The 13,378-nt window shown below is 45.7% G+C and overlaps 1 protein-coding gene across 4 annotated transcripts in view; it reads right to left on the bottom strand.

The window, feature by feature from the left end:
- Positions 1-13,378, bottom strand: part of LOC122559449 (synaptotagmin-A) — a 638,345-nt gene that overhangs the window by 19,427 nt on the left and 605,540 nt on the right. For all 4 annotated transcript variants that reach the window (XM_087996972.1, XM_087996971.1, XM_087996974.1 and 1 more), the window contains exon 8: positions 11,694-11,811. In XM_087996972.1, coding sequence (XP_087853098.1) covers positions 11,694-11,811 — 118 coding nt within the window. The remainder of the gene's footprint in view (positions 1-11,693; positions 11,812-13,378) is intronic.

Below are 13,378 nucleotides of genomic sequence, written 5' to 3'. Positions count from 1 at the left end.
ACTGCCCTCTTAATTCCTTGTTTGAGTTCTTTCCTGAACTTTTGGTATTCTTTGAGGGTTCTGTCTGTCTTCATTTTCCTAAAGATGATGTCAGCCTCTTTTGTTTCTTTTTGACTAAGCTCTCAAGTAATCTTGTCACCCAAGGTTCCCAAATCTTGCCATCCTTCTCCTTCACTTTTACAGGAATGTGTTGGTCCTGAAGTGTAATTAATTAGCCTTTAAAAGATTCCCAAATGACAGCCATAGATTTCGCCTGAAACAGCCGCCTTGTTAAAATTTATTTGTGGGATGTGGGTGTTGCTGGCTGGGCCAGTATTTATTGTCTGTCCCTAGTTGCCCCCTTGGGAAGGTGGGGGTGAGCTGCCTTCTTGAACCACTGCAGTCCATGTGCTGTGGGTAGACCCACAATGCCCTTAGGGAGGTTATGTAGACCTTCACCTGAGAACCAGTCTTATCACTATCCAGGAGAGTTGTAAGAAGGTCATGACCCACCAGGTCATGCCACCATCTTCACTTTACTGCTTCCTACTCACTACAGCTGTGTGACTCCACCCACCTTCCAAAGCTCAAGGTCTCATGGTACTCAACACCTTTCCTCAATGGCTGTTACCCACCTCATCCTCCCAAACCGCTAACACTTCCTGCGCTTTGTGCTTGAGAGTATGGTGCTGGAAAAGCACAGCAGATCAGGCAGCATCTGAGGAGCACCTTGCTTCTTGGATGTTGCCTGACCTGCTGTGCTTTTCCAGCACCACACTCTTGACTCTGGTCTCCAGCATCTGCAGTTTGCACTTACTCCTGATCCTTGTGATTCCTTTCTCGCCTACTTGGGGACTCATAATCTTTTCTGCTGGTGCCCCTACCAGTTCTGCTGGTGCCCCTGCCAGTTCTGCTGGTGCCACTTTCATCCAACAGAAACATCACAAACAGGAGCAGAAGGAGGCCATTCAGCCCTTCGAGCCTACTCCACCCTTCAGTATGGTCATGGCTGATCCTGCCAACTCAGTCCCCTGTTCACACTTCCTCTCTATACTCTTTCATCTCTTTGCCCTAAGAACAGTGTCTAACTCCTTCTTGAAACCACCCAATGTGTTGGCCTAAACTTCTTTCTGTAGCAGTGAATTCCATGGGCTCCCCACTCTCTGGGCGAAGACATTTCTCCTCATCTCAATCCTAAACGGCCTGCCTGAGACTGTGACCCCTCCTTCCTGCATTGACACTGTCTGCTCCTGTTATTGGTTTCTATGAGATCCCCCTTCATTCTTCTCAACTCCAATGAATATAGACCTGGCCAATCCCATCTGTCTTCATAGAACAGAGATATTAGACCTGGCCAATAGCACATTGCTCTTCATGGGAATTTGCTATCAATACGTTAAAAGGCAACGGTTCCTAAGTTACAACAGTGACTAGCCTTTGAAAGCACAGGATTGGTCATAAAACATTTCAGGACATTCTGAGGTAGTCAAAGACTTTGTAGAAAATCAGGTTCTCGATATAGCAACACTGAGTTACAGCTGGCTTCTTCTCCTGGGCAGTCACTGGTGTGGATCACGCACGTTAAGTGCCAAAGTCTGACTTTCAATCTCAGGAAACGTTAACAGTTCTTATATTTTGTAAACTGCTGATCCCCCTCAGCATCTTTGTGATTGCCAATGATTCAACTGTCAGTGCAAGACAGGAATGCATCAATTTGTGAAATTGTTTTCCCTCTGCCTTGGCAGCTTTATCTGTTCATTTCTCCTTCCAGCATTAAATACTTTATTAGTTTTCATTTTCCTTTTAGCTGGGGGATTGTTGTGAAGTTGTAAAAACTGTAACCCACAAGAATGTGCAACAAATACCGATCTGAAGAAATCTCATGTGTTACTGATAATTAATATAAACTACAAGAGTTCCTTTTTCGCCCAAAGTAGTGTTACATATTTACATTCAGTAACTTACTTCAATAGTTTTGGCCATTTAGTATTTCCATTACATTAATCTGATCCAGTTTTAAAGAGAACACAGAGCTGATCAAACACGTGCCTGAGAAGCAGGAGGAGATCATTTAGCTCCTTGACGTGCTCTGCCTGGATAAGGCCAATGGTGATCTGATGACAGCCTCAACTTTACTTCCCTGTCCATTCCCGAAACCTTTTGACTCCCTTGTCAATCAAGAATCTGTCTAACTTGGCCTTAAAACTATTCAATAACCACTGCTCTCTGGAAAGAGAAACCTACAGACCAATCATCTCCACTGAGCAAACAATGCCCCTCATCTCCATCTGAAAACCCCTTTTTTTAACTCTGGTTCTGATCTCTGTCATGAAGAGAAACAGTACCTATTCTATTGTGTCCCCTCAGGATCTTATACAATTCGATAAGATCACCTCTCACTCTCCTGAACACCAGTGGACGTAGGTCCACCTGTCACCTTGAAACAAGCCTCTTCAACCAAAGGTTCAGTCGAATGAACCTTCTAATTTAATTTATAACCTTTCTTTAAAAAGGTCAGTGTGTAACGGTCTAGACATGGCCTCACCAGTGCTGTGTAGCAGAATATCTTTATTTTCACAAGATGTGGAGGTGCCGGTGTTGGACTGGGGTGGACAAAGTTAAAAATCACACAACACCAGGTTATAGTCCAACAGGTTTAATTGGAAGCACTAGCTTTCGGAGCGACGCTCCTTCGTCAGGTGGTAGTGGAACCGGATCATAGGACACAGAATGTATAGAGAAAGGTTACAGGGTCATGCAGCTGAAATGATATATTGAACAAATTGAACATATCATTTCAGTTGTATGACACTGAGATCTTTCTCTATACATTCCGTGTCTTGTGATCCTGTTTCACAATCACCTGATGAAGGAGCAGCGCTCCGAAAGCTAGTGCCTCCAAATTAACCTGTTGGACTATAACCTGGTGTTGTGTGATTTTTAACTTTATTTACACATGACATTCTCATTGCAAAATGTAACAGCATTTGGTTTGCTTTTTAAACACTTGCTGTGCCTGAACATTAGCATTTTTTTGATTCATTTGCCAGCACACCCTGATCTCTGTGTACTGTAGAGTTCCACAATAACTCAATTTTAACAATATCCTGATTTTCTATTCTTCCGCCTTAGTCAACAAATGAATGATTCCCCACATTATATTCACTGTGCAAAATGTCTGACCATTCAGTTAACCTATCTGTATCCTATTGCAGACTCCTTACGACTTTTTCACAGCTTAGTCTCCAATCTATCTTTGTGTCACTAGCGAAATTGACAACGGTACGTTCAACTCCTTCATCCAAGTCATTGATACGAATTGGAAACAGTTCATCCCTGTGGCACTGCATGAGTTACATCTGATCAACCTGAAAATGATCCATTTATGCCAACTTTCGGTTTCCCATTAGCTAACCAATCCTTGATCTCTGCTAATATGTTACTTGCTATCTTCCGAGTATTCATTTCTCACAGGAACCTTTGATGTCTCACTTTGTAAAATGCCTTCTGGAAATCTAATCATGCAGCACAGTAGGAGATGGACTCGTAAAGTTACTGAACAAGTAAACAAGAACCAGACTAAAGCTATAGGTTTGAATTCCACTGTGGCTGATGGTGAAATTGGAATTCAGTAAATTAAAAGTTTCCCTGCCACAAAGCCTGTCCACCATCTCTAAGGCACAAGTCCGGAGTGTGAAGGAATACTCCCCACTTGCCTGGATGGGGGCAGCTCCAACAACACTCAAGATGTTTGACATCATTCAGGACAAAGCAGCCGCTTGATTGGTACCACATCCACGAACATCCACTCCCTCCACCACCGACGCTCAGTGTGTACCATCTACAAGATGCCCTGCAGAAATTCACCAAAGGTCCTCAGACAGCACCTTCCAAACCCACAAACACTTCCATCTGGAAGGACAAGGGCAGCAGATACATGGGAACACCACCCACTGCAAGCTCCCCTCCAAGCAAATCACTGTCCTGACCTGGAAATATATCAGTGTTCCTTCAGTGTCACTGGGTCTGAATCCTGGAATTCCTTCCCAAACAATACTCGGGGGTGTCTATGGCAATTAGACTGCAGCAGTTCAAGAAGATGGATCACCACCAATTTCTTAAAGGGACAGTGTATAAGTGTGAACCCAGCCAGTGATGTCCACGTCCCATATGAGAAATCTTTGATCTGGGCAGTCAACTCTCTAATCTTATTTTCCTTAATTTGCTCATGGTTCAGGTAATAAAGCAGAAAGGATTATCTTTGAAGTTCTACCTTTCAATTTTGCCCTAGCTGTTGATCTGCCCAAAGCAGAACCAGGAGGGCGGCACGGTGGCACAGTGGTTAGCACTGCTGCCTCACAGTGCCAGAGACCCGGGTTCAATTCCCGCCTCAGGTGACTGACTGTGTGGAGTTTGCACGTTCTTCCCGTGTCTGCGTGGGTTTCTTCCGGGTGCTCCGGTTTCCTCCCACAGTCCAAAAAATATGTGCAGGTCAGGTGAATTGGCCATGCTAAATTGCCCGTAGTGTTAGGTGAAGGGGTAAATGTAGGGGAGTGGGTCTGGGTGGGTTATGTTTCGGCGGGTCGGGGTGGACTTGTTGGGCCGAAGGGCCTGTTTCCACACTGTAGGGAATCTAATCTAATCTAAAAAAAAGGAACTGTTCCTATTCTGCCATTGGGACTCATGTGGACCACAACAACTGGATCTAAACCTACTATTTCACTATCCCTGAGCCCCCAGTGCTGACACTGGGCAGGAGTGATGGCCTGTACTCCAGCTCTTGAGTACAGAGCACTGCATCCACCCCCTACCCCCACAATCATCTCGATACACTCCTTCTACTGCTGTGCAGTTTGTTCACACCCTCCAGCCACTGCATTCATCTATACAACATGCAGGAACCTTCAACTTATTACAGTTACAGGATCAACAGTAACAGTCATACAACATGGAAACAGGCCCTTGGGCCCAATGAGTCCATGTCGACCATGTTCCCAAACTAAGCTAGTCCCACCTGCCTGCTCCTGGCCCATATCCCTCCAAACCTCTCCTATTCATGTCCTTATCCAAACATCTTTTAAACGTTGTAACGGTACCAACACCCACCACTTCCTCAGAAAGTCCATTCCACACATGAGCCTCTCTCGGTTTACCCCCTCATGTCCTTTTTAAAGCTTTCTCCTCTCACCTTAAAATTATGCCGCCTAGTTTTGAATTCTCTCACACGAGGGAAAGACCCTTGTCATTCACCTTATCTATGCCCCTCGTGATTTATAACCGTCGATAAGGTCACCCCTCAACCTCCTACCCTTCAGTGAGAAAGGTTCCTGTCTGTTTGGTCTGCTTTTATATCTCAAACCCTCCATTCCTGACAACATCCTGGTAAATCTATTCTGAACTCCCTCCAGTTTAATAATATTGTTAAAACTGTGAACCTATTCATGTGATGAAATGGTAGGAGTTGGTCGTACACATTGAGAAGGATGTTAAATAACATTTGGGTTTCATTGACAATAGAACAAGACGCAGAAGCAGTTCGAGATGAATCACTGGTTAGAGCTGAACTGAGGTATTGTGGTCAACATTGAACATGACATTTTAGGAAGAATAGCCAGACCTTGGAGAGGATGTAGAACAATGTTTTTCAGCAATGATAATGTTCAATTCCGGGAGAAGTCTGGAGAGGTTGGGCTTGTTGGGGAAAGAGGGACAAGAGGGAGAGTTAACGGGGTCTTCAAAACAATCTTTCAAATGTCACAAATGCGTGCAGAAAATAATCAAATCATTGAATGGCAGAACAGGCTCAAAGGGCTGACTGGCATACTCTTGTTCCTACATTTCTATCATAGAATCCCTGCAGTGTAGAAGCAGGCCATTCAGCCCATCAACCCTTCCCTGATGAAAGGCTTTTGCCCGAAAGGTGGATTTTCCTGCTCCTCGGATGTTGCCTGACTTGGTGTGCTTTTCCAGCATCACTCTAATCTTGAATCAGCCCATCAAGTCCACACAACCCCTCCGAACAGCATCCCACCCAAACCCAATATTCCTGTACCCCTGCATATTCCATGGTTAACCCACCTAGCCTGCACACTATGGGCAATTTAGCATGGCCAATCCACTCTAACTTCACATGTTTGGACTGTGTGAAGAAATTGGAGCACCCGGAGGAAACTCACCCAGACACGGGGAGAATGTTCAAACTCCACACAGTTACCTGAGGCTGGAGTTGAACCCAGGTTCCTGGTGCTGTGAGGTGGCAGTGCTAACCACTGAGCCACCATGCCACCCCCATACGTGAGCAATTCATGACACTGATCCAGATAACAGCCTTGGACCAGGCTGCTAGGCTCTAGGGGCAGTCCTCTGGAAAGAGTCTTACTCTGTATCACTCCCTTGTTCAGAACCCTCCACCCTGACGTCTGACACCACCCCCTTGTCCAGGCTCTCCATGTCCCGGTTGTAGTTGCATGATGCCACCTTCCCCATCCCCAACCAATGCAATACTCTCCCCAGGGTACAAGGACCTTTTCAATAGGTTATGGTGTAGGGACTACTGGTCTTCCGGTGGATATCCAGCGACTGATGAGTTGTTCTGGGAATGGTGCTTGTGAGGGAGGGGGGCCGGAACAGAAATGATGAATACCATGGGGGAGAGTGGATAGTCAAATGCAGTGACTTTGATAAGATACAGCGTAGACTCATGACTGTAATCCTGCAAAAAAAATCGATGAAAATAGCCAAAAAAAACAATAATATTCAGCCTCATTAACTGACAGTTGACAGTATAAAACCCCCCTGTTTCACAATGTCCTATAGAGGAGGAACCTCTGCAGTAGTGTCATTCCAGACGTGAAATGTTGACTGATTCTCTTCCCGCTGTTGCTGCTCGACCTGCTGAGTCTCTGCAGTAATTTCAGAATTCATTTCAGATTTGTGCATTCTTTTATTTTTGTAATTCTCACCCATCTGGCCTGCATGTGACTCCAGTCTCGGAGGGATGTGGTTGACTCTTAACTGCCCTCTGAAATGGCTAAGCAGGTCAACACTAAGGGCAATTAGAGAAGGGTAGCAAGTGTCAGAGATACCCACAACCCATGAAAGAATTGACACTGAGGTATCTGTTTTGGTCTTGGTTTCAGTTTTGTTATTAGCTTCAGTTTTGGCCATGCTTTGGTTTTGGTTTTGGTTTCAGTGTTGGCCATGTTTTGGTTTTGGTTTTGGTTTCAGTGTTGGCCATGTTTTGGTTTTGGTTTTGGTTTCAGTGTTGGCCATGTTTTGGTTTTGGTTTTGGTTTCAGTGTTGGCCATGCAAACCTCCTGTGGGGTGGAACATGAACCCAACAACTTTCAACCTCTGAAGCAGAAGAACTGCCCACCCACTGAGCTGTGACGGTGATCGAGTGTGGGAATTGAAGAGCTCATTTCTTTTCAGTGGAAGAGGAATGTGGTACAGACTGTGTCGACAGAAAGGAGATTTGATTTTTTTAGTGTGATTTATGATGAGCCGGAGTGCTTACAGTCCCTCTGGCTGGAGATGGTTATGGGATTTGTAAAGTTTGTAAAGTGATGAACTGCGGTGCTCCTGATTGTTAATGACTACTCCCTGGGCTGCACCAGCCTGTTGCTTCATACCCATTTACCAGAGAATTCATCATCATTAATCTTGCTACCTGATTAGGATTAATCAGGAATATGATTTTGCTAAAGTTTGAAGAGCTATGATTAAGCCATTTGAAATTACTACTGTGTGTTATATTATAATCTATCACTGAATATATTTTCCACTTGTTTTTCTGATAATACTGAGGAAGGATTTTATTTATTAATGATGATGAAGAGGATCATCATAAGTCCTTATGGCTCCAAATAATCTTTTGATTAATTGATACTGAGATAAGTTCCTCTATTATAATCATACAGGAAATATTCCATTGAAATATTCAAAGGAGCGATTAAATTCAGCTGAAGAAGCCAGCGTGCAGGGACCTCAGAGAGTTGTAGTGCTTGATGAGGTTATAAAGATAGGGTGAGGTCACAGAGAGGTTTGAATGGAGAGGGGTTGCAAATTTCAGAGATCTGCTTTGCAGGGGATTCCCTCTAACCCCTACCCTCCAAATGATGCCATCTTTATAAATGTGACAATGTGCAGTCAATGGCGATCACAGGACTGGATTGGCTGAGGCACATAGAGTCATACAGTACGGAAGCAGACCCTTTGGTTCAACTTGTCCCCGCCGACCAGACATTCCAATCTGACCTAGTCCCATTTGCCAGCACTTGGCCCATATCCTTCTAATCCCTTCCCATTCATATACCCATCCAGATGCCTTTTAAATGCTGTAATAGTACCAGCCTCCACCACTTCCTTTGGCAGCTCATTCCATATACCTCCCCTCTAGTCGGCCTATCTACATACGGAGTTCAGGCAGCGGGATTTTCCTGCTCCTCGGATGCTGCCTGAACTGCTGTGCTTTTCCAGCACCACTCTAATCTAGAATCTGGTTTCCAGCATCCGCAGCCCTTGTTTTTACCCTGGGGAATTCCAGGATTCTGGCCCAGTGACACTGAAGGAACGGGGATGTGTTTCCACATCAGGATGGTGAGGGACTTGGAAGGGAACCTTGTTACTGAATATCTTATATTAAGAACTCCCTGGGTAACATGCTGAGTATATCTTCCCTCTCAAACCCCTTTATAAATTTCCTGACTGCTGCCTATTCCTTCTTTTCCTCAGATCCAGCCCCTTCAGTCTTTCCTAAAAGATACGATCTTTCCATTCTGGTATCATCCCAAAGAAACCTTTTGACAGCTGCTCCAGTGTCTTACTATATCTCTGTAGAGATAGGAATTTAACCCCATGCTATGTCTGTCCTGGGAGTGTTTGACAGGGACAGTGTCGAGGGAGCTTTACTCTGTATCTAACTCCTTGCTATACCAGTCCTGGCAGTGTTTGATAGTGTACAAAGACCAAAGAACAATATAGCACAGGAACAGGCCCTTTGGCCCATCAAGTCTGTGCTGACACATGACACCTTTCTACACTAAAAACCTTTTGCCTCTATGTGGTCTCTATCATGCTATTTGCTGCCTGTTCATATATCTGTCAAGTTGACTCTTTAACATTACGATTGTATCCACCTCTGGCAGCACATTCCGGGCACTTACCACCCTCTGTGTAAAAAAAAACCTCCCCTTACTTTAACCTTTGTCCCCAGTAATTAACATTTCTAACCTGGGAAAAAGACTCTGACAATCCATTCTATCCATAAGAACATAAGAACTCGGAGCAGGAGTAGGCCGTCCGGCCCCTCGAGCCTGCTCCACCATTCAATAAGGTCATGGCTGATCTTTTCATGGACTCAGATCCACTGACCCACCCATTCACCATAACCCTTAATTCCTTTATTGTTCAAAAAATATCTACCTTAGGAATTCCTGAAGAAGGGCTTATGCCCGAAAGGTCGATTCTCCTGCTCCTCGGATGCTGCCTGGCCTGCTGTGTTTTTCCAGCACCACATTTTTCAACTTTATACTCAATGTCCCAGCCAATGAAGGCAAACATGCCATACGCCTTCTCCACCACCTTACCCACTTGTATTACTACTTTCAGGAGACGATAGACCTGTACACCCTCTGTAAATTGATGTTACTGAGCGTTCTGCCATTTATTGTATTCTTCCCTCCTGCATTAGATCTCTCAAAATGTGTTGCCTCACATTTGTCTGGATTAAACTCCATCTGCCATTTCTCCTCCAAGTCTCCAGTCTATCTATACCCTGCTGCATCCTCTGGCAATCTACCTCACTATCCACAGCTCCCCCAATCTTGGTGTCTTCTGCAGATATACTAATCAGGCCACTACATTCTCCTTGTGATCATTTATATATTTTACAAACAGCAGGGAACCCGGCTCAGATTCCTGCGGAACACTACTGGTCATAGATCTCCAGTCAGAAAAACACCCTCCCGTTGTTACTCTCTGCCTTCAAGCCAGTCTTGTGTCCATCTTACCAGCTGACCACAGATCCCATCTGACTTCACCTTTTATATCAGCCTGTCATGAGGAACCTTGTCAAAGGCCTTGTTAAAGTCCACACACACAACATCTACTGCCCTGCCCTCATCAATCACCTTCGTCACTTTCTCAAAAAATTCAACCAAGTTTGTGAGACATGACCTTCCCTGAATAAACCTTACTTAATAAATCCATTTTTTTTGAATGTGAATAAATCTTATTCCTAATCTTATTCCTAAGAATCTTTTCAATGATCTCCCTTCACAGATGTTAGGCTCACCATAATTTCCTGGATTATTCCTGTTGTCCTTAAACACTGGCTGTTCTCCAATCCTCCAGGGCCTCTCCTGGAGCTAAAGTGGATCCAAAGATTTCACACAAGGCCCCAGCAATTTCCTCCCTCACCTGCCTCAGCATTCTGGGATAGATCCCATCAAGTCCTGGGGATTTGTCTACTCTAATGCTTTTTAAAACACCCGACACCCCTTTCTTACATTGTCATGGCCTAGAATATTAACATACCCCTCTCTGGACTCACCATCCACCATGTCCTTTTCCTTGGTGAATACCGATGTAAAATATTCATTGAGGACTCCACCCACCCACTTCCTCTGGCTCCATGCGTAAATTCCCTCCTTTTTCCTTGAGTGGACCTACCCTTTCCTTAGCTACCCTCTTGCTACTTTTATGTGTTTAAAACACCTTGGGATTTTCCTTAATTGGTTTGCCAAAGATATTTCTTGGCCCCTTTTCGCCCTCCTAATTCCTTATTTGAGTTCTTTCTGGATATCTTTGTATTCTTTGAGGGATCTGTCTGTCTTCAGTTTCCTAAACCTTACATACTCCTGTTTCTCTTTTTGACTAAGTTCTCAATTTTTTTTGTTTAGATCAGAGTGGTGCTGATAAAGCACAGCAGGTCAGGCAGCATCCAAGTAGCAGGAAAATCAACGTTTTGGGTAAAAGCCCTTCATCAGGAATGGAGGAATGGTCCATTCCTGATGAAAGGCTTTTGCCTGAGACATCAATTTTCCTGCTCCTCGGATGCTTCCTGACCTGCTGTGCTTTTCCAGCACCACTCCAATATAAACTCTGGTTTCCAGCATCTGCAGCCCTCACTTTTGTCCTCTCAATTTCTCTTGTCATCCAAAGTTCCCAAATCTTTCCATCCTCATCCTTCATTTCCACAAGAATATGTTGGTCCCAAATTCTAATCAACTGGCCTTTAAAAGATTCCCACATGACAGATTTGGAGTTACCCTCAGACGGCCAAGGCTAATCTACGTTGCCCAATTCCAGCCGGACAATGTGGCTGTTAGCCTTTTCACAATTTATTACTTTCACCTGAGAACTACACTTTTCCTCAATCATAAGTTACTTCAAACTTGCAAAATTATGGTCACTATTCCCAAAATGCTTCCCCACGGAAACTTTGATCACCTGTCCAGGCTCATTCCCCAACGCCAGGTCTGATATAACCTCTTCCCTTGGATTAGTTACTTCTTGCTTCAGAGACTAAGACCAGTCAGACTAAGAGGGAGACCAGAAAGGGAGAGGTCACTCAACACCACAGGACTGGTGTTCTGAGGTGTATCTGTTTTAATGCAAGGGGTACGACAGATAAAGAGTCATCATGTTCGATGTTAGAGTGCTTTGTGGTGTCAGATTGAGAAGGTGCAGTTTAAAAGGATATTATCACCCACCTGATAAACCTCCCACATCCATTTTCTTCAGGTTCTTTGCCTCCAGGATGACAACTGTTAACTTTCCAGCCGTTGGGACATAGCGAAGAGAGAAGCAAATGTCACCCAACTTCTCTTGCTGAGAACACAAACAGATGGAGATGGATTTCAGAATCACATCCATAAACCACGGATCCACTTCATTGCTACAATTACACTGAATCCCAGTCACCCACCACACCCTGTGCTCACTCCTCCTCCCAGACCCCTGGCTGTGTCACTTCTTAAGGTAAAAACAATGACTGCAGATGCTGGAAACCAGAGTCTAGATTAGAGTGGTGCTGGAAAAGCACAGCAGGTCAGGCAGAATCCGAGGAGCAGGGAAAAAGCCCTTCATCAGGAATACATTGGGTGGATCTCCAGGATCTGTGTGTGGCAGGGATTTCTGAACCCAGAGGCTGGGGATGGTGCACAACGCTGATCACTGTGGGCAGACCCTGGGAGAGCCCATGCAGTTTTGAGGGACCCCACATCTTGGTTTTAACAACATGCTCATCCCTGCTTCTTAACCCCTTTTGCAGTCTCGCCAATCCCCACACCCCACTGCATGCTCCTGTCCCACCATCCTCCAGTATCTCTGCACACTCCCACACCTGGCTGCTTCACAACACACATTGTTTCTGAGAACAATACTCCCTTTCACCTGTCTCTCTCGTTCTCTCTCTCTCTCTCTCTCTCTCTCTCTGAGGGAGATGATTGGGGGCTAAGACATTGGTCTGTGACTGGCTGCTTCCAGGGAGCGATGGATGACCTGAAAGGGATCTCTCAATCGCACTATCACAAACACATTAGGACAGTGCCCAATACTGTCAGTACAGGATCACACCATTCCCCCTCCCCAGGGTGAGGTCAGTCCTGAAATCCGAAGAGTGTGAATTCTCCCTGTCATGCCAGTGGGAGAGTTGGGTGAGCATCGAATGAGAGGGAAGCTATGGGGTGGGGTAGATAGTTAATTCAGCCAACTAGGGGCAATACAGCAAGAAATCTCACAAAGCCTCAAGGGAAGTAACCCTCGATCAAACTCACAAAGTCAGAATATCGCAAACTTCAGCTCAACGTGTTTGATGGCAAAAACCTCAAACCCTACTCCCAGCTCCTGGTCTAAAGTGCAGCGGCCTGCCTAATCCTCCCCCTACCACCCCGCCCCTTGACCCTCACCCTCCTTCATCCTCTTCCCCAACCCCCTCCCTTTCATCCTCACCCTACACATACCCCTCCCTCTCCCTTCCTCTTCCCCTCACATTCTCCCTCCCCCTCACCCCTCCTCCCCCTTATCATCCTCCTCCCCCTCCTGGCCACCCTCCCTGTCACCCACCCCAATTCCCCCTCCCCTTTCCCCTCCCCATCCTCTTCCCCAACCCCCTCCCTTTCACTCTCACCCTCCATATCCCTCTCCCTCTCACCTTCCTCCTCCCCTCACATTGTCCCTTCCCCTCACCTCTCCCTCCCCTTCCTCCTCACCCTCACCATCCCCCTCCCCCTCTTGGCTACCCTCCCTGTCACCCACTCCAACTCCCCCTCCCCTTTCTTTCACCCTTCCCATCCCCCTCCCCTGCCACTCCCCCTCCCCTTCACCCCCTCGCACCTCCCCCTCCCCACCTCAAGCCCCCCTCACTCTCCCCCTTATCACCCCTTCCCCCTCCCCT

This window comes from Chiloscyllium plagiosum, unplaced genomic scaffold, assembly GCF_037043375.1.
Source record: "Chiloscyllium plagiosum isolate Xiang-an unplaced genomic scaffold, Cpla_swu_hap1 HiC_scaffold_19, whole genome shotgun sequence".
Classification (NCBI taxonomy): Eukaryota; Metazoa; Chordata; class Chondrichthyes; order Orectolobiformes; family Hemiscylliidae; genus Chiloscyllium; species Chiloscyllium plagiosum.
This window is presented reverse-complemented; position numbering and strand designations above follow the sequence as displayed.